General features: G+C 49.8%; 1 protein-coding gene across 1 annotated transcript in view; it reads left to right on the top strand.

The window, feature by feature from the left end:
* Positions 1–22,310, top strand: part of LOC144486452 (uncharacterized) — a 59,951-nt gene that overhangs the window by 26,545 nt on the left and 11,096 nt on the right. Inside the window, 6 exon segments of the mRNA XM_078204481.1 lie at positions 4,974–5,097; positions 8,007–8,146; positions 12,335–12,537; positions 17,070–17,179; positions 18,648–18,789; positions 20,147–22,308. Coding sequence (XP_078060607.1) covers positions 4,974–5,097; positions 8,007–8,146; positions 12,335–12,537; positions 17,070–17,179; positions 18,648–18,789; positions 20,147–22,308 — 2,881 coding nt within the window.

Below are 22,310 nucleotides of genomic sequence, written 5' to 3' on the forward strand. Positions count from 1 at the left end.
GACTTCGGGGAGGCGACATGGTGGCACATTGGTTAGCACTGCTGCCTCACAGCAACAGGGACCCAGTCTCAATTCCCGGCTTGGGTCACTGTCTGTGCGGAGTTTGCACTTTCTCCCCGTGTCTGCGTGGGTTTCCTCCGAGTGCTCCGGTTTCCTCCCACACTCCAGAGATGTGCAGGTTAGGCTGACTGGCAATTCTAAATTGACCCTAGTGTGAGGGGGATTAGCAGGGTAAATATGTGGGGTTGTGGGAATAGGGCCTGGGTGGGATTGTTGTCAGTGCAGACTCGATGGGCCGAATGGCCTCTTCTGCACTTTCGGGATTCTATGACTCTAGGTGATAGCCTAGTGGTATTATTGCTAGACTATTAATCCAGAAACTCAGCTAAAGTTCTGGGGACCTGGGTTCAAATCCCGCCACGGCAGATGGTAAAATTTGAATTCAATAAAAAAAAATATCTGGCATTACGAATTCACTGATGACCATGAAACCATTGTCGGGAAAACCCATCAGGTTCACTAATGTTCTTGAGGGAAGGAAATCTGCCACCCTTACCCGGTCTGACCTACATGTGACCCCAGAGCCACAGCAATGTGGTTGACTCTCAACTGCCCTCTGAGGGCAATGAGGGATGGGTAATAAATGCTGGCCCAGCCAGCGACACCCATGTCCCACAGAATGAATTTTTAAAAAATCAGCCTGGTTTTTAATGGGCAGTGCATCAAGAACGCCAACAATCCCTCATCCTTCATCGGTCTTTGAAAGGTCTCACTCACAACGTGAACTTAACCTCTCTCCTCCACACGCTGTTTGCTCTGCGATGTATTTCCAACATTTTTAGTGTTTTCATTTTCCTTTGAATTTTGTAAGCAGTTTTACTCTTTGCTGCTCTTGTCATCTCTGCCTCTCCATCATTGGCGGCCGTGCCTTCAGCTGGCCCGTGTCCCAAGGCTAGTAATTCCCCATCTACCCCTACCCATCTCTCTACCTCCCTTTTCAGACCATTCTTACGATCTATGTCTTTGACCAAGCTTTTCACCATCTGGCCTAATATCACCTTATGTCTCTCAGTGTCAAGTTCTGTTCAACAACCCTCCTGTGAAAAGCTTCGAAATGTTTTATCACTTCTCAGGGGCTGGATAAATGTAAGTTGTTGTTGTTTATCCTGTAGACAGAATTGTCAATACTGGGGCCAATGATAGGAGTACAGTACATTATCTCTTTAAAAGGGCGGCACCATAAGACATAGGAGCAGAATTAGGCCACTCGGCCCATCGAGTCTGCTCCGCCATTCAGTCATGGCTGATATTTTTCTCATCCCCATTCTCCTGCCTTTTCCCCATAACCCCTGATCCCCTTATTAATCAAGAACCTATCTATCCCTGTCTTAAAGACACTCAATGACCCGGCCTCCACAGCCTTCTGCGGCAAAGAGTTCCACAGATTCACCACTCTCTGGCTGAAGAAATTCCTCCTCATCTCTGTTTTAAAGAAGTGTCCCTTTAACCTGAGGTTGTGCCCTCTGGTTCTAGTTTTTCCTACTAGTGGAAACATCCTCCCAACATCCATTCTATCCAGGCCTCGCAGTATCCAGTAAGCTTCAGTAAGATCCCCATGGTGGCACATTGGTTAGCACTGCTGCCTCACAGCGCCAGGGACACGGGTTCGATTCCCGGCTTGGGTTGCCGTCTGTGCGGAGTCTGTACATTCTCCCCTTGTCTGCGTGGGTTTCCTCCGGGTGCTCCAGTTTCCTCCCACAATCCGAAAGACGTGCTGGTTAGATTAGGTGAGTGGGCCAAAATGTGACAGATGGAGTTTAACGGGGATAAGTGTGAGGTTATCGATTTTGGTCATAAAAATAGAAAGGCAACTTAATATTTCAATGGGGTGCTTCAGAGCAGAAGGATCTGGGTGTCCTTGCGCATGAGTCACAGAAAACCAGCATACAGGCACAGTGGGTATGAAGGAAAGCAAATGGAGTTGTGGCATTTATAGCTAAAGGAATAGAGTATAAAGTAAGGAAGTGTCGCTGCAACTATACAAGGCATTGGTGAGGCCGCACCTGGAGTATTGCGCACAGTTTTGGTCCCCTTACTTGAGGAAAGATGTAGTGACATTGGAGGCAGTTCAGAGGAGGTTCACTAGATTGATTCCAGAGATGAGGGGTTTGTCGTATGAGGAGAGATTGAACAGTTTAGGCCGATACTCTCTGGAATTTAGAATAAAGAGATGATATCTAATTGAGGTGTATAAGATGCTAAAGGGAATTGATAGGGTAGATGTAGAAAGGATGTTTCCTCGTGGGGCAATCTACAATGAGAGGTCACTGTTGGGGCAGCAGGATAAAACAGAGATGAGGAGAAGCTACTTCTCTCAAAGTGCGAATCTGTGGAATTCACTACCCAAGAGTGCGGTGGATGCCGGAACAGTGAGTAAATTTAAGGAGGAGTTAGACAGATTTGCTCCCAATTCTATTTCCTGCCCTTTCAGAATCCCAACTGCCTAATTTTTGCTTCTGTTACTCACCTGAGCATTGCCGCAGCTACTAATGTGCCCCGCTGCACACTCGCCCAACCCTTTACCCCCCCCCCCCAAATCCAATACACACTCCTTCACCTCGGCACTGCCTCCATCGCCACTCCAACAAGGCCTGAAGGGATTTGACGGACACCTGGTTTAACCGAGTAACCGTTCACCACCTGATATAACTGGAGCCCATCAGCTCCAGCCCCTCGGTGCTGTGGGCTAAATCTACCGTTACTCCAGGATCATCCTGCTGTGTTAAGATTCCCCTATTGTAACCCATCTTCTTAAAGCCCTCTCCCGTCCCCTCCCCTACCCCTCTCTGGGCACAAGAGGAGCACGGAACTCTGAGACCACCCGGTGCCATTTTCCTGCCATCTCCTCGCCCACGGACTGAGCCAGCGTGGCCATGCGCTGGGGATTGGAGAGAGATTGAGGTGAAGGATGACTGGTTTGCTTGAGATACTGAGGTTGTGGGGGGGGCGAGGGTTGGGTGCGGTGGTGGGGGGGGTAGCGGTTGTGGTGACCATATAATTTCCAGTTTCAATCTTAACAAACAAGCAGAGTCGGACAACATGGATGCCAGCTGTGTGCTCCTGGATCCCAACTAAAGTTGACACTTGCAATGAATCCAGTTTGCTCTGGTGTGCAAGTTACGACAAGATATCGGAGCAGAATTAGTCCATTCAGCCCATCGGGCCTGCTCCGCTATTCGATCATGGCTCTATTTGCAAGCACATGACGTGTTTAAGGTCTGTGATTGGTTGAGCTCCCTTCCTTCCCTGGTGAGGGAAGGCAATGTACAGCAGCTCCCAACTTTGGTCCCCGGAGAGTGAGTGGTCACGGCTGCGAGTCTCTGTGGCTGGTTGCAGATTAACCCTGGAGATCTGGAGTTTGGAAAAGGCGACTGGACACAGCCCCGGTCCCAATCCGGTCGCCCCTGCCCAAATTTAGACACTGAATAGGGCCAGCATTGTTATGATCCTGCCCTGCCGTCCTATTGCTGCTGTTGCTCAGGTTACACGTGAGGGGATGAGCAGAAGGTGTTGCCCCCTTGAGGGAGAAGCCCCTTTTTGAGGCAACAACTGTGTGGTTGGGGAGGAGGGTGAAACCAGCCAGTGAATTTTCACAATCCCTTCATCTTTCCCTTTGCCCCTCCTCCGCCCTGCTCACGTACACCTGCTCCCGTTTCTCCCCTCTCCACTCTTTTCCCCCTTTCCACCGCTTTCTCTCTCCCTCTTTCTCCTCAACTCTCTTCTCCTTCCTCATCCCCTTTCTCACTCCCTCCTTTCTTTTTTTTCCTCCCCTCTTTCCCTCTTCTCATTCCCTCTTCCCTTCCCATTCCACATCCATTCTCCCACCGCCCAACTCTCTGCTCTCCTGTCAGTCGAGCCATTAATCTAAGGACCCCGGTTGCCCTCAGGGCTGGCTGTATCTGACCCTGTGGGACTACTTGGAACTCGGGAGGTGTCCTCCTGGTTGACATTTATCCCTCGACCAACAGATTGCATGGTCGTTTTTATTTGTGGGATCTTGCTGTGCATTGATTGGTTGCCCAGTTTTTCAACATTGCAGCAGTGACACCACTTCAGAAGTTTTTAATCGGCTGTGCAATGCTTTGGGATGTCTGAGATTGTAAATGGCTTTATAAAAATCGAAGCCTTTCCTTCTCTCTCTTTCCCCCTCTCTGCTTATCTATATCCCCCTAATCTCCCTCTCCCCTCCCCCATCATCGCAACCCCGCTGCCTCTCCCTCTAACCAAGCTCCCTCCTCTCAGCATGGCCGTTCCAATGAAGGATCTGACCCAAAATGTCTGATTTGATTTGATTTATTATTGTCACATGTATTGGGATACAGTGAAAAGTGTTGTTTCTTGCGCACTATACAGACAAAGCATACCGTTCATAGAGAAGGAAAGGAGAGAGTGCAGAATGTAGTGTTACAGTCATAGCTAGGGTGTAGAGAAAGATCAACTTAATGCGAAGTAGGTTCATTCAAAAGTCTGACGGCAGCAGCAGGGAAGAAGCTGTTCTTGAGTCGGTGGGTACGTGACCTCAGACTTTTGTATCTTTTTCCCGAAGGGAGAAGGTGGAAGAGAGAATGTCCGGGGTGTGTGGGGTCCTTAATTATGCTGGCTGCTTTTCCGAGGCAGCGGGAAGTGTAGACTGGCAATGGATGGGAGGCTGGTTTGCGTGATGGATTGGGCTACATTCACGGCCTTTTGTAGTTCCTTGCGGTCTTGGGCAGAGCAGGAGCCCCAGACCAAGTTCACCTTTTCCTCTCCGATCGAGTTGCTGGTTTGTTGTTTCACTTCTGGATTTCCAGTTTCTCTTTCTGTCTCCATCCCAGTTTAATTGTTTGTTCCCAGGAATGTTTGGACTTCCGATTGCTCTGGTTTGACTCACCCTGGGCGTTTATTCGATTGATTATTCTGTTCTTCCTTTGCAGTCGGATGTGGTACACCAGAGTGTGTTTGAGCTGATCCACACTGACGACAGGGCAATGTTTCGCCATCAGCTGCACTGGGCCCTGAATCCACAATCCTGCCAAGAATCCAACCCTCGGGCAGACAGTGAGTTCTCTGGGTGACTTTATGCTTATCAGTAACCAAAAGTATTCCTTTACGTTAAATAGGGCGCACTCGGAATGGTGACCAAATACAGAAGAATCGAATCGCGGAACAGTTACAGCACAGAAAGAGGCCATTCAGCCCATTGTGTTAATGCTGGCTCTGTCTAAGCCACACAGCTGGTCTCACTCTCTCCCTGTAGTCCTGCACATATATTTTCTCTTCAAACGTTTATCCAATTCCCTTTTGAACACCATGATTCTGTCTCCACCACACTCTCACACAGTACATTCCAGATCCTAACCACTCGCTGTGTGAATCTGTCTCCACCACACTCTCAGACAGTACATTCCAGATCCTAACCACTCGCTGTGTGAATCTGTCTCCACCACACTCTCAGACAGTGCATTCCAGATCCTAACCACTCGCTGTGTGAATCTGTCCCCACCACACTCTCAGACAGTACATTCCAGATCCTAACCACTCACTGTGTGAATCTGCCTCCACCACACTCTCAGACAGTACATTCCAGATCCTAACCACTCGCTGTGTGAATCTGTCTCCACCACACTCTCAGACAGTGCATTCCAGATCCTAACCACTCACTCTGTGAATCTGCCTCCCCCACACTCTCAGACAGTGCATTCCAGATCCTAACCACTCGCTGTGTGAATCTGTCTCCACCACGCTCTCAGACAGTGCATTCCAGATCCTAACCACCCGCTGTGTGAATCTGTCTCCACCACACTCTCAGACAGTGCATTCCAGATCCTAACCACTCGCTGTGTGAATCTGTCTCCACCACACTCTCAGACAGTACATTCCAGATCCTAGCCACTCGCTGTGTGAATCTGTCTCCACCACACTCTCAGACAGTGCATTCCAGATCCTAACCACTCGCTGTGTGAATCTGTCTCCACCACACTCTCAGACAGTACATTCCAGATCCTAGCCACTCGCTGTGTGAATCTGTCTCCACCACACTCTCAGACAGTGCATTCCAGATCCTAACCACTCGCTGTGTGAATCTGTCTCCACCACACTCTCAGACAGTACATTCCAGATCCTAACCACTCGCTGGGTGAATCTGTCTCCACCACACTCTCAGACAGTACATTCCAGATCCTAGCCACTCGCTGTGTGAATCTGTCTCCACCACACTCTCAGACAGTACATTCCAGATCCTAACCACTCGCTGTGTGAATCTGTCTCCACCACACTCTCAGACAGTACATTCCAGATCCTAACCACTCGCTGTGTGAATCTGTCTCCACCACGCTCTCAGACAGTGCATTCCAGATCCTAACCACTCGCTGTGTGAATCTGTCTCCACCACACTCTCAGACAGTGCATTTCAGATCCTAACCACTCGCTGGGTGAATCTGTCTCCACCACACTCTCAGACAGTACATTCCAGATCCTAGCCACTCGCTGTGTGAATCTGTCTCCACCACACTCTCAGACAGTGCATTCCAGATCCTAACCACTCGCTGTGTGAATCTGTCTCCACCACACTCTCAGACAGTACATTCCAGATCCTAGCCACTCGCTGTGTGAATCTGTCTCCACCACACTCTCAGACAGTACATTCCAGATCCTAACCACTCGCTGTGTGAATCTGTCTCCACCACACTCTCAGACAGTACATTCCAGATCCTAACCACTCGCTGGGTGAATCTGTCTCCACCACACTCTCAGACAGTACATTCCAGATCCTAGCCACTCGCTGTGTGAATCTGTCTCCACCACACTCTCAGACAGTGCATTCCAGATCCTAACCACTCACTGTGTGAATCTGCCTCCACCACACTCTCAGACAGTACATTCCAGATCCTAACCACTCGCTGTGTGAATCTGTCTCCACCACACTCTCAGACAGTGCATTCCAGATCCTAACCACTCGCTGTGTGAATCTGTCTCCACCACACTCTCAGACAGTGCATTCCAGATCCTAACCACTCGCTGTGTGAATCTGCCTCCACCACACTCTCAGACAGTACATTCCAGATCCTAACCACTCGCTGTGTGAATCTGTCTCCACCACACTCTCAGACAGTGCATTCCAGATCCTAACCACTCGCTGTGTGAATCTGTCTCCACCACACTCTCAGACAGTACATTCCAGATCCTAACCACTCACTGTGTGAATCTGCCTCCACCACACTCTCAGACAGTACATTCCAGATCCTAACCACTCGCTGTGTGAATCTGTCTCCACCACACTCTCAGACAGTGCATTCCAGATCCTAACCACTCGCTGTGTGAATCTGTCTCCACCACACTCTCAGACAGTACATTCCAGATCCTAACCACTCGCTGTGTGAATCTGTCTCCACCACACTCTCAGACAGTGCATTCCAGATCCTAACCACTCGCTGTGTGAATCTGTCTCCACCACGCTCTCAGACAGTGCATTCCAGATCCTAACCACCCGCTGTGTGAATCTGTCTCCACCACACTCTCAGACAGTACATTCCAGATCCTAACCACTCGCTGTGTGAATCTGTCTCCACCACACTCTCAGACAGTGCATTCCAGATCCTAACCACTCGCTGTGTGAATCTGTCTCCACCACACTCTCAGACAGTACATTCCAGATCCTAACCACTCGCTGTGTGAATCTGTCTCCACCACACTCTGAGGATTGGAGAGATTCCTACTTGGCCCACGATGGAAGAGAACTGTTGCCTCTGCACGAGGGTGAAGACAGCTCCTTCCATTACCTGAATAAATTCACACCACGCTGCAACAAGAGAGAGAATGTGTCGCTCTGGTAAATCTCCATTCACTGCAGCGGGACTGGAGAATCCTGCTGTGTGAATGGCTGGAAATGTCTGGCCAATGCTTTGTACTTTGACCTCCAATTATTGTATTTTGCTTCTTATACCTTCTCTCTCTCTTTCACTACCCAGTTATTCCGGAGAACAGTAGCCTTTGCTCCAATGTCGTCAATTACAATCCTCACGACTTGCCCCCAGAGAATTCGTCCTTCATGAAGAGGAACTTTATCTGCAGGTTCCGCTGTTTGTTGGACAATTCCTCTGGTTTCCTGGTAAGTCCGTCCTGAGTCAGCTCCTCTCCTCATTGCCACAGGTTTCTGTTTGAAGTCTAGTTAGGCAGAGACTGTTCAAGTTGGGAAGCTTGCTCACTCACCCAGTCGCTTCCCAAAGAAACTGGCTGGTCAGGTTTACCTGATGATGAACTGAATCCTGGGGGCAGGAGGATCTCTGGGCCGACCCCCACTCAGGGCTGGTGGGCAGAGTGTCCTCCTCAGCATTCCTGCACCTTCAGCTGTTGGGTAAGGGGAGGGATAATCAGGCTGATTCCTGGGATGGCAGGTCTGTCATATGAGGAGAGACTAAGTCGGTTAGGATTATATTCACTGGAGCTTAGAAGAGTGGGAGGGGATTTCATGGAAACTTATAATATAGGACGGCTCAGTGGTACAGTGGTTAGCACTGCTGCCTCACAGCGCCAGGGACCCAGGTTCAATTCCCAGCTTGGGTCACTGTCTGTGTGTTGTTTGCACATTCTCCCCGTGTCTGCGTGGGTTTCCTCCGGGTGCTCCAGTTTCCTCCCACAGTCTGAAAGACGTGCTGGTTAGGGTGCATTGGCCATGCTAAATTCTCCCTCAGTGTACCTGAACAGGCGCTGGAGTGTGGCGGCTAGGGGATTTTCACAGTAACTTCATTGCAGTGTTAATGCAAGCTTTACTTGTGACTAATCAATAAACTTTTACTTTACTTTAAAATTCTAACAGGGTTAGACAGGGTAGATTCAGAAAGAATGTTCCCGATGGTGGGGGAGTCCAGCACTAGGGGTCATAGTTTGAGGATAAGGGGTAAACCTTTTAGAACTGAGGTGAGGAGAAATTTCTTCACCCAGAGGGTGGTGAATGTGTGGAATTCACTCCCACTGAAAGTAGTTGAGGCCAAAACGAATGTGTGATTTCAAGGAGAAATTAGATATAGCTCTTGGGGCTAAAGGGATCGAGGGATATGGGGGGGAAGGGGGGATCAGGATATTGAATTTGATGATCAGCCATGATCGTGATGAATGGCGGAGCAGGCTCGAAGGGCCGAATGGCCTCCTCCTGCTTCTAGTTTCTATGTTTCGATGACAATTGTTGTTCCTGGTTGCTGCTTACTCAGTTAAAATGGAAATGGGCCCTTGTGCATAAATCACAAACAGCTTACGAGGAAGTTCAGAAGGTAATTGGGAAGGCAAATGGAATGTTGGCCTTTATTTCAAAGGGAATGGAGTGTAAAAATAGGGCAGTCTTGCTAAAACTGTACAAATCACTCACTGGACCACACCCGGAATACTGTGAACAGTTTGGGTCCCTGTATCTAAGGAAAGATATACCGGCATTAGAGGCAGTGCAGACAAGGTTCACTAGGTTGATCCAGGGATTTTCTGATGAGGAGAGGTTGAGTAGATTGGGTCTCAACTAGTTGGAGTTTAGAAGAATGAAAGGCGACCTTATTGAGACATATCGGAATCTCGGGAGAATTGACAGGGTCGATGCTGAGAGGTTGTTTCCCATTGTCTAGGGCCAGAGGGCATCGTCTCAGAGTAAGGGGGTCACCCATTGAAGACAGAGATGAGGAGGAATTTCTTCTCTCAGAGGGAAGTGAATCTGGAATTCTTTACCGCAGAGGGCTGTAGGGGCTGGGTCATTAAGTATGTTCAAGGCTGAGACAGACAGATTTTTAATCAGTAAGGGAATCGAGGGTTATGGGAATAAGGCAGGAAAGTGGAGTTGAGGAATATCATGGGTATAGAGGGATATGGGCCAAACAGAGGCAATTAGGACTAGCTTAGTGGTTAAAAACTGGGCGGTATGAACAAGTTGGGCCGAAGGACCTGTTTCCATGCTGTAAACCTCTATGACTCTATATCAGATCAGCCATGATCTCATTGAATGGCGGAGCAGACCTGATGGGCTGAATGGTCTACCTCTGCCTCTATGTCTTGTGGTCTTAAATGGGTGTTCAGTTGAGTCCAGCCCTTGCAGCCTAACTGTCTGCATCTGGACAACAACAACACTGCAAATGTCTATAGCACCTTTAATATAACGAAAGGTGCTTTTTCGGAACATTCTGAAACCAAGCGAGAGGGTCAGGTCTTGGGTCTGATGACCAAAAGTTTGATCAAAGAAATAGATTTCAAGGAATGTCCTAAGAGAAGGAACGTGAGGCCGAGGGGGGGTTAGGGAGGGGATTCCGGAGCTTGGGGCCCAGGCAGCTGAAGGCACGGCCACCGATGGTGAAGGGATTCAAATTGAGGAGATTGAAGAGGTCAGAATTGGAGGAGTGCAGAGATCTCAGAGGGTTGTGAGGTTGGAGCAGATTTCAGAGAGAGAGGGGGTGGGAGGTGGAAGGATCTTATATCCAGGATCAGAATTTGAAAATCAAGGAGTTGCCTAACTGGGAGCCACACAGGTGACGGAGGAGGGAGGCTCAATGCACAGACCGCGGAGTTTTGGATATGGAGAGCGGAATGTGGAAGAGCATTGTAGGCGTTGATTCGAGGGGTAACAAAAAGCAGGAGTGAGGGTTTCAGCAGCAGCTGAGCTGAGACGCAGGGGAAGTCAGCGGGTGGAAATAGGGGGTCTTAATGATGACCTGACTACGAAGCCAAAAGGTCACCACAGAAACAAAGGTGACACTAAGACTGTCAACGTTTTAATCTCACTGTTATCAGAAAACCATCCCAATCAGTGAATGATGGGCTACCAACAGATTGCAGAGATGGGGGTGGGAGGGACAGGTCTATCCCAGACCTTTGAAAGAACTAGTAATGAGAGCTACATCCCTCAGCCTTCCCCATCGCCCTGTGTGGTTCATTTTTTAAATTTGATTTGATTTATTATTGTCACATGTATTGGGATACAGTAAAAAGTATTGTTTCTTGCACGCTATACGGACAAAGCATACCGTTCATTGAGAAGGAAAGGAGAGAATGCAGAATGTAGTGTTACAGTCATAGCTAGGGTGTAGAGAAAGATCAACTTAATGCGAGGTAGGTCCATTCAAAAGTCTGGCAGCAGCAGGGAAGAAGCTGTTCTTGAGTCGGTTGGTACGTGACCTCAGACTGTTGTATCTTTTTCCCGACGGAAGAAGGTGGAAGAGAGAATGTCCGGGGTGTGTGGAGTATTTCTCCAATTCCCCGATTGGAAGTTCCTGTTGTATCTGCTTCCACTGTCCTTTCGGGCAGCACCTACAAGATTGCCATCGAAAACACGAGTTTCCCTCTTCCTGTCACTGGCTTTTATGGCAGGAAACCTCAGGGGGTGGAGAAAGGTTGAAGGTGACGTCGGAATGAGATGGAGGGGAGCTGTTTCGATGGAATGAAAAAGACAGAGGCAAGGTCAGAGTGTGATCCATCGCTGGCCGGATCCCTGGACCCAGCAGAGCCGTTGGTCACAAGCAGAGTTGATGGAGACTTGGGAATAGGCCACACATCCTGTCACCTCCTTGGAGGCAGCTGCCCACTCCGATTGCTCAGGTGATGGGTATTGGGAGGCCAGCAAGAGGGACAAACTGAACTGAAAGGACGCTGCTTGTCCGTGTGAGAGTGCACACCTCAAAACACGGGGGCACAGTGGTTAGCACTGCTGCCTCAAAGCGCCAGGGACCCGGGTTCAATTCCCAGCTTGGATCACTGTCTGTGTGGAGTTTGCACATTCTCCCCGTGTCTGTGTGGAGTTTGCACGGTCTCCCTGTGTCTGTATGGGTTTCCTCTGGGTGCTCCGGTTTCCTCCCACGGTGCAAAGGTGTGCAGGTTATGTGGATTGGCCATGCTAAATTGGCCCTTAGTGTCCAAAGATGTGCAGGTTAGGGAGATTAGCCATGCTAAATTGGCCCTTCGTGTCTAAAGATGTGCAGGTCAGGTGGATTGGCCATGCTAAATTGACCCTTAGTGTCCAAAGATGTGCAGGTTAGGTGGATTGGCCATGCTAAATTGCTCCTTAGTGTCAGGGGGATTAGCTGGGTAAATATGTGGGGTTACAGGGATAGACTTGGGTGGGATGGTTGTCGGTGCAGGCTTGATGGGCCGAATGGCCTCCTTCTGGCCTGCAGGGATTGTATGATTCTATGTAAAAATTTATCCACTCTACAATCCTAAATTCAAGATGAATTGGGCTGGAGGAGAAGCCGATGTTGTGTATTTTGGAGAGGTAGGTCGATGCTCTGAGTCCCTGGCGATTCCATTCATTCATCCGTGTTCATTGCAGACGTTGAACTTCCAGGGGCGGCTGAAGTTCCTACACGGGCAGAATAAGAAAGCGGAGGATGGCACTCCCATCCCCCCTCAGCTGGCTCTGTTCGCCGTGGCAACCCCCCTCCAGCCTCCGTCCATCCTGGAGGTGCGGACCAAGACGCTGATATTCCAGACCAAACATAAGTTGGACTTCACGCCACTGGCCTGCGACACCAAGTACGTTGTGTGGGAGGGGTGGGGGAGGGGTGGAAGTAGGGTGGGGGTAGGAGGGGGTGGGGGGGTGAGGAGGTGTTGGGTGGGGGGGGGGGGGGCATGCAGTGGGTGGGGGGGTGAAGAAGGTGACCGAGAGAGTGTCAGAGGGAACAAGATACTGGGGAAATCGAGGAAGAAATGTGTGCTTGGGGTGGGATTGGAACGCGGGTTCTCAGAGTGTTACCCTGGCTCTCTGGTGACTAGTCCAGTGACAATACCACTGCACCATCGCCTACCTCCTCATTATGTTACTAGACTAGTAATCCAGAGATACGAGTTCAAATCCCAGCACAGCTGCTGGGGGAATTTAATTAAAATAATAAAAGAAATTACTGCCAGTTATGGTGACCATGAAACAAGCAGAGAGTTCACTCATATCCTTACTTACTCTGCTCTTAATGTGACGTTAGATTCACCGGAATGTCTTAACCTCTGAAATGGCCGAACGAGACACTCCGTTTATTCAAGAAAATGGATGACTGCCAGCTTTCCCTGGACAGTCAGGAATGGGTAATAAAGCAAGGCCCACATCCCAAATATCAGCCCCATGGATTAACCCCATTTTGTTTTGGTGCAGTGTTACTCAAATTTTTTTATTATTCGTTCGTGGGATATGGGAGTCGCCGACAGGCCAGCATTTATTGCCCATCCCTAGTCGCCCTTGAACTGAGTGTCTCACTCGACCATTTCAGAGGGCAGTTGAGAGTCAGATGTTTCAGGAAGGACAGGGAGGGAGGCAAGAGAGGGGGTGGAGTGGCACTGCTGATCAGGGATAGTGTCACAGCTGTAGAGAAGGTGTATGCTGTGGAGGGATTGTCCACCGAGTCTCTGTGGGTGGAAGTTCAGAGTGCGAAGGGGCCGGTCACTTTGCTGGGAGTTTTCTATAGGCCGTCCAATAGTAACAGGGAGGTGGAGGAGCAGATAGGGAAACAGATCCTGGAGAGATGCAGTAATAGCAGAGTTGTTGTGATGGGAGACTTTAATTTCCCAAACATAGATTGGAATATCCCTAGGGTAAGGGGATTGGATGGGGAAGAGTTCGTTAGGTGTGTTCAGGAGGGTTTCCTGACACAGCATGTGGACAAGCCTACAAGAGGAGAGGCTGTACTTGATCTGATACTGACCAATGAACCTGGACAGGTGTCAGATCTCTCAGTGGGAGAGCATCTTGGGGATAGCGACCATAACTCTATCTCCTTTAGGCTTGCATTGGAAAAAGAGAGGATCAGGCAAGCTAGGAAAGTGTTTATATGGAGTAAGGGGAAATATGAAGACATCAGACAGCAAATTAGAGGAGTAAATTGGAAGGAGGTATTCTCGGGGAAATGTAGTGAAGAGAGGTGGCAGTTTTTCAAGGAATGTCTGTCTAGAGTTCTACAGGACAACGTTCTGAGCGGACAGGGAGGTGTTGGTCGGTTAAAGGAACCGTGGTGCATGAAAGCTGTGCGGGACCTAGTCGAGAAGAAAAGGAAAGCGTACAAAAGGCTCAGAGAGCTTGGCGAAGATAGGGATTTAGAAGAGTATACGGCTTGTAGGAAGGGACTAAAGAAGGAAATTAGGAGAGCCAGAAGGGGTCACGAGAAGGCCCTGGCAGGTAGGATTAAGGAGAACCCTAAGGCGTTCTATAAATATGTGAAGAGTAAAAGGATGAGACGTGACGGAATAGGGCCTATAAAAGGTGAAGGCGGGAAAGTCTGTACGGAACCAGTAGCAATGGCAGAGGTGCTCAATGAGTATTTTGCCTCGGTTTTCACAGAGGAGAAGGACCTGGGTGGATGTACTGCGGGCGTGCGGTGGACTGAAAGGATTGAGTATGTGGACTTTAAGAAAGAGGTTGTGCTGGAATCTTTGAATGGCATCAAGATAGATAAGTCGCCGGGTCCGGATGGGATGTACCCCAGGTTACTGTGGGAGGCGAGGGAAGAGATTGCAGAGCCTCTGGTGATGATCTTTGCGTCGTCGATGGAGACGGGAGAGGTGCCGGAGGATTGGAGGATTGCGAATATAGTTCCTATTTTCAAGAAGGGGAATAGGGATAGCCCAGGAAATTACCGACCAGTGAGTCTAACCTCAGTGGTTGGTAAACTGATGGAGAAGATCCTGAGGGACAGGATATATGAGCATTTAGAGAGGTTTAGTATGCTCAAGAATACTCAGCATGGCTTTGTCAAGGGCAGATCGTGCCTTACGAGCCTGGTGGAGTTCTTCGAAAATGTGACTAAACACATTAACGAAGGGAAGGCGGTAGATGTGGTTTATATGGATTTTAGCAAGGCGTTTGATAAGGACTCCCATGCAAGGCTTCTCGAAAAAGTGAGAGGGCATGGGATCCAAGGGGCTGCTGCCCAGTGGATCCAGAACTGGCTTGCCCAAAGGAGGCAGAGAGTGGGTATAGATGGGTCTTTTTCTAAATGGAGGTTGGTCACCAGTGGTGTACCCCAGGGATCTGTTCTGGGACCCTTGCTGTTTGTCATTTTCATAAATGACCTGGATGCGGAAGCGGAGGGATGGGTTGGTAAGTTTGCCGACGACACGAAGGTTGGTGGGGTTGTGGATAGTCTGGAGGGATGTCAGAAGTTACAGAGGGACATAGATAGGATGCAAGACTGGGCAGACAAGTGGCAGATGGACTTCAACCCAGATAAATGCGTCGTGGTCCATTTTGGTAGGTCAAATGGGATGAAGGAGTACAATATAAAGGGAAAGACTCTTCGTACTGTCGAGGATCAGAAGGACCTTGGGGTCCGGGTCCATAGGACTCTGAAATCGGCCCCGCAGGTGGAGGAGGTGGTTAAGAAGGCATATGGTGTGCTGGCCTTTATCAATCGAGGGATTGAGTTTAGGAGTCCGGGGATAATGATGCAGCGATATAAGACCCTCATCAGACCCCACTTGGAGTACTGTGCTCAGTTCTGGTCGCCTCACTATAGGAAAGATGTGGAAAAGATTGAAAGGGTGCAGAGGAGATTTACAAGGATGTTGCCTGGATTGAGTGGCATGCCTTATGTGGATAGGCTGAGGGAGCTCGGTCTTTTCTCCTTGGAGAGACGAAGGATGAGAGGAGACCTAATAGAGGTATATAAGATGTTGAGAGGCATAGATCGGGTGGAATCTCGGAGGCTTTTTCCCAGGGTGGAAATGTCTGCTACGAGAGGACACAGGTTTAGGGTGCTGGGGGGTAGGTACAGGGGAGATGTTAGGGGTAAGTTTTTCACACAGAGGGTGGTGGGCGAGTGGAATTGGCTGCTGTCAGTGGTGGTGGAGGTGAACTCAATAGGGTCTTTTAAGAGACTCCTGGATGAGTACATGGAGCGTAATAGGATGGAGGGTTATAGGTAGGTCTAGAAGGTTGGGATGTGTTCGGCACAACTTGTGGGCCGAAGGGCCTGTTTTGTGCTGTAGTTTTTCTATGTTTCTATGTAACCACATTGCTGTGGCTCTGGGCTGTAGGCCAGACCCGGTAAAGATGGCAGATTTCCTTCCCTAAAGGACATTCGCAATCCAGGTGGGTTTTTCTGACAATGGTTTCATGGTCATCAGTAGATTCTGAATTCCAGATATTTTTTATTTAATTCAAATTCCACCATCTACCATGCTGGGATTCGAATCCGGGTCCCCAGAACATTAGCTGAGTTTCTGGATTAAAAGCCTAGTGATAATACCACTAGGCCGTCGCCTCCCCTAATTCCAATCGTCCTTCTCAGTTGCCCTCCTCTGCAGAATGCAGTGTGCTCACTGGTGCAGCGAATTCCTCCTTTCCACGCGCAGATCTTTACGTTGACGATAAGGAGGCCTCTCAACCACAATCTAGACAAGGGCATGGCCAACGAGAGTTGCTCTTTCAGGATCAGGAGCAAGAGTCCTGGCTTTCCCCTTTTCCAGGGTGCTCCAGAGGTCAATTCAACACCCAAGGCAAGCTCGCCCAGACCAGGCATCTGAACCCTCTTCGTCAAAGAGGGTCGATCGATAATCTACTCAGCACCAGCTGTTGGGCGGGAGGCGGTTTGTGGGGCGGAGGGGGGAGGGTGGATGTTAGAGACGGACCTCAGTCAGCTGAAGATAGTCTATGGTGTCGCTGGGGAGGCGATGGCCTAGCAGTATTATCGCTGGATTATTAATCCAGGAACTCCGCTAATGTTCTGGGGACCCGGCTTCGAATCCCGCCACGGCAGCTGGTGGAATTTAAATTCAATAATAAATATCTGGAATGAAGAATCTACTGATGGCCATGAAACCATTGCCGATTGTCGGGAAAACCCATCTGGTTCACTAATGTCCTTTAGGGAAGGAAATCTGCCGTCCTTACCCGGTCTGGCCTACATGTAACTCCAGAGCCACAGCAATGTGGTTGACTCTCAACTGCCCTCCAAGGGCAACTAGGGATGGGCAACAAATGCCGGCCCAGCCAGCGACGCCCATGTCCAATGAACGAATAAAAGAAAAACATTGCTGCTAATCTTGATTGGTTAAATGTGCTTTCTTCTCGTCCTTTACAGGGGCAAGTTTGTCCTGGGTTACACGGAAACAGAGCTGTGCATGCGAGGCACAGGTTACCAGTTTATCCATGCTGCCGACATGATGTACTGTGCTGATAACCACGTGAAGAGTGAGTATAGCCCAAACGCACCTTTCATTTGGGAAGCGACACGCGGGGACAAGACTCTCAATGCGGGACGCCATCCGGTAACAATGGAACACAAGCTGTGCGGGGGGTGGTGGGATAGGTGATGCCAAGCTTGGCGGCCGTTGTGTTTAACTTTGATGTGAAGAAGGAAGCACAAACAAGGTTGAGAAGTGAAAACTGCATTCAATTGGTTCATATTGTCTCTCATTTAATCTTCTCGCATTTTCAGAAGACACTGGGGAACACGAGAGAGATTTGCTCCTTGTGGTACTATTTGTGGTACTGTTACCTTATCTTACTATTATCAGTCCACAAGAGGGGCGGGGGGATCTCCCCACACACTGAGAGCTATCTGTTTGCAGTCTGTGTAGTTGTAGTACATTTACCCAACCGTGGAAACAAAGTATACACAAAAGACATCGCTGATAAACGGGGTGGTAATAAAGTGTTCCCAGAGCATTGTCTTTACGTTTTCCTATTAAAATGGTCATCTTATAGACTTTGGTGGCTTCGTCCATTTGTATTAACTGGGATATTGCATAGCCCGGAGGGGTACGGGGTGGCACAGTGGTTGGCACTACTGCCTCAGCGCCAGGGATCCGGGTTTGATTCCCGGCTTGGGTCACTGTCTGTGTGGAGTCTGCACGTTCTCCCTCGTGTCTGCGTGGGTTTCCTCCGGGTGCTCTGGTTTCATCCCACAGTCCGAAAGATGTGTATGTTAGCTGGACTGGCCATGTTAAATTGCCCCTTAGTGTCAGGGGGATGAGCAGGGTAAATGGGTGAGGTCACGGGGATAGGGGCCTGGGTAGGATTGTGGTTGGTGCAGACTCGATGGGCTGAATGGCCTCCTTCGGCACTGTAGGGATTCTATGTATGTGAACTAGTCAACAAGCCTGTGTGTAGAGGGCCAGGGTGCGGATGAGCAGGCCTGCGAATGAGACAGTGTGGGACCTGTTACTGCTAAACAATGGCAGGTCAGTATATTGGACAGTCAATCACAGTTCCATTACCAGGTGAGACACCTTCCCCGTGCTACTGAATCCCAGAGCTCGGTCATTGGTGACATGTCAGTTAACTGCTGGCTGTTGAGCCACAGGGGGGGTCAAACTCTATAATGTCTTGAAAATTCTTCTCTGATGTTTGCCCAGTCAAGCCAATGATGCCCATCCGCTCTGTCTCTTGTGTGTGCTAAATCCAGCAAAAATTTCGGCCAAAGGAATTGGTCAACGAGAATTTTGAAGATCGCAGCGGATTTCTTGAGCTTTTCTTGATTTGAATTTATCAGAGAGAGACTTTATTAGCCACAGCTCGCTGAGGTTAGCTCGAGTCGGAACTGAATGGAGCTGGTCTGTGGAAGGACTAAGATGTTTTTCGGGGGGGTGAGCGGGGCTGGGGCGGGGTGGTGGAAAGTCACCTTTTTCTCACTTGGCGCTATGTTGTGGTGTTTCAGTGATTAAGACGGGAGAGAGCGGAATGACCGTGTTCAGATTGCTTACCAAGCAAAGCAGTTGGGTTTGGGTTCAGGCGAATGCTCGGCTGGTGTACAAAGGCGGTCGGCCTGACACCATCATCTGCAAACAAAGGCCTTTGACGTAAGTGCACACCCCGCGGGATGTCATACGGGCTCTTGGGTTAGTGTTTTGGCTTGATTTGCTCCTGCGTCACGGCTTGGAGGGTCCATCATGCTGAGCTATGAAATGCAAGCCAGCTTGTTCCTTTAACCTGTTTCTCCCCCTCCCCCCCCCCCCCCCCCCCCCCCCCCCCCACTCCTGCCGTTAGGTTTCCTGCGGAAATCCTCTGGGCCACAGACGGTTCTGGAGCACGGCATACCAGCAGCTGTCCCAGACAGCACCTGTTCTTGCCCAACCCAATGACAAAAGGAATGGAGCCAGGATACATCCTTTCCCAAGATGGGAGTCGGATTTACAGTGTTCAAATGATGGGCCTTTCCTTTAGGACTGGGATGGGGAGGAATGCCTTCACTCAGCGGGTGGTGAATCTATTGGATTCTCCACCCCAGAGGCTCAGTGACTGAGACAGAGTCTGAGAGGTTTTCTGAGAATCGAGAGATGTGGAACTCTGGGAAGGTGGGTGGAGTTAAAGTGGAAGGTCAACCATGACCATTCTGAATGCTGGGGTAGGATTGAGGGGCCAAATGGCCTACTCCTGCTCCAGTTTCCTCATTTTCTTCTTACCTCACCTGCAATGCTCACCAGCTGTGTTTACACCAGATCAGCTTTTGTTGGGATGGGGACCTGAGGTGAAAGGGTTTCCCCTCGATACCGGAAATCTGGAGTTGAGAGTGTTGGCTTATGAGGAGAGACTGAGTAGACTGGGGCTATACTCAGTGGAATTCAGAAGAATGAGGGGAGATCTTATGGAAACATATAAGATTATGAAGGGAATAGATAAGATAGAAGCAGGGAAGTTGTTTCCACTAGCGGGTGAAACTAGAACTAGGGGGCATGGCCTCAAAATAAGGGAGAGCAGATTTAGGACTGAGTTGAGGAGGAACTTCTTCACACAAAGGGTTATGAATCTGTGGAATTCCCTGCCCAGTGAAGCAGTTGAGGCTACCTCATTGAATGTTTTTAAGACAAAGATAGATGAATTTTTGAACAGTAAAGGAATTAAGGGTTATGGTGAGTGGGCGGGTAAGTGGAGCTGAGTCCACGAAAAGATCAGCCATGATCTTATTGAATGGTGGAGCAGGCTCGAGGGGCCAGATGGCCTACTCCTGCTCCTAGTTCTTATGTTCCTATCTGAGCAACAAGGGAAATTAGTCTCCTGAAATCTCTGTTCTATTGGTGTGTGCCTCACTGGAAAGCGGATCGCAGAGGGATCTGATCCACTGTGGCAGCTACTCATGTCATTAACTTGTGTGTTCGTAGAAACAGCAGTAAGTTTAGAAAATGTAACGTGTCTCGCTGTGCTTCAATTTATTCCCAGGAATGAAGAAGGGGAGGAACACTTCAGGAAGAGGTCCATGCAGCTGCCATTCTGTTTTGCCACGGGGGAAGCAGTTTTGTACGAGAACAACCAATTGCTTATGGGGCATCTGGGTTTGTTCGAGGCTGAAGAAAAAAGCAAGAAGGTTTCTCCCGGGGTTAATGGCACCGACCAAAAAAACGAGGTCGACCCTAGTTCCCTCCTGGGTGCCATGATGGTACAGAATCCGTCTGCGTACAGCTCATACAGCGAATCAAAATTCAATATTGATGATGTCTTTGCCAACGAGTTTGCCGTCTTAAATGTGCCGGGCGACTTCTGGCAGCCAACCGCTGATGACAAGAACGCGGACAAACAGGAGGCGATGAATCTGGACGATCCGCTGTCGACTATAATGGACATTCTGTCTGAAAAGAATGCTGATGAAAATGACCTCTGCGACACTCTGGAAAACCTGGATGTGGACGTGGAGAACAGCGGGTTGGAGCAGTGGGAGGAGACTTTGATGAAAATGGACGATAACACTTCGCTCCCGGATGATTTCAATGACATCCTCACCTCCGATTTTATATTGTCCTGTGTCGAGGATATGCTGACAAAGGAGGGCCCCAAAGTGAATAAATTCTCACCGGAGAGCTTCAATACTGTGCGAATAAACTTCACCGGATCGGCACAACAAAACCCATTTGCATCCTTACAACAAAAGTCATTTGGATTTGACACCCAGACCTCAGAAATTCCTGGCTGCCACAATTCCAAACCAACTGACCCCCAGAACTCAATCATGTCCGACTCCCAGACGCCAATCATGTCCCACCCCCAGACGCTAATGATGTCTCACCCCCAGACGCCAATGATGTCTCACCCCCAGACGCCAATGACGACTAACCCCCAGACGCCAATGACGACTAACCCCCAGACGCAAATAATGTCCCACCCCCAGGCACCAATGATGCCCCACTCCAACACCCCAACAATGTCTCACCCCCAGATACCAATAATGTCCCACCCTCATCCACCAATAATGTCCCACCCCCAGACACCAATAATGTCCCACCCCCAGACACCAATAATGTCCCACCCCCAGACACCAATAATGTCCCACCCCCAGACACCAATAATGTCCCACCCCCAGACACCAATCATGTCCCACCCCCAGACACCAATAATGTCCCACCCCCAGACACCAATCATGTCCCACCCCCAGACACCAATAATGTCCCACCCCCAGACACCAATCATGTCCCACCCCCAGATGCCAATAATGTCCCACCCCCAGGCACCAATGATGCCCCACTCCAACACCCCAACAATGTCTCACCCTCATCCACCAATAATGTCCCACCCCCAGACACCAATGCTGTCCCAATCCCAGAGCCCAATGGTGTCCGCAGCACAGAACGCAGCCTTGCTTTCTCCCCAGGATTCAGTAGTCTGTGGGTCACAGAACACACTGCCATTTGGATTCCAGAATTCCGGTGTGTCTGGACCACAGAATGAAATGCCAGCTGGAATCCAGAACCCACTGGGATCTCCTTTGCAGAATCTCCTTGGAATGGGTTTACGCAATCCTCCTAACCTGCAGGCTTTTAGCTCAAGGAGCGCCCCAAGGCAAATGGCCCCCACTCTGCCGAGGGCAAACTGCACGGAGCAGTCCAACACGCAACCAGTGCATGCGGAGAAAATGGCAGCCCAGTGGTCACACCAGAGGAATCCACAGCAATCCAGCCTGCAGAGACCCCCCTACCCGCAGTTAAACGAACCGCTTAAGGCGCAGCCTTTCAACGCATCACAGTGGCAGCTCCAGATGCAGAATGGACAGCAGGATCCCACCCAACCGTACCAAGTACAGGACTGTTTGCGCCATCAAGAGCCAGAGTCATCCTGCAGACCGACACAAGCTCCGGGAGACAGGGCTCCGACAGCTTGTTACCTGGACCCAAGCAGCAGCCAGCAGCTCCCTTACAGCTGCAGTGTGGCTGTACAGCAGAGGACCACAGTCAACCAATTCCCCATGGGGCAGCCTGGCAGCGCCAACACCAGCTGCATGTTTGCGGCCTGTGAATACCAGGACTGTGGCCCCGCGGCGAGAACTGGGCTGTCATTTGCAGACAGCAGCCCCGTCGCTCCTCTCCCCCCCTACAGTAAGATGAAAGTGTCCCCA

The sequence above is a fragment of the Mustelus asterias genome, unplaced genomic scaffold (assembly GCF_964213995.1).
Source record: "Mustelus asterias unplaced genomic scaffold, sMusAst1.hap1.1 HAP1_SCAFFOLD_347, whole genome shotgun sequence".
Taxonomy (NCBI): domain Eukaryota; kingdom Metazoa; phylum Chordata; class Chondrichthyes; order Carcharhiniformes; family Triakidae; genus Mustelus; species Mustelus asterias.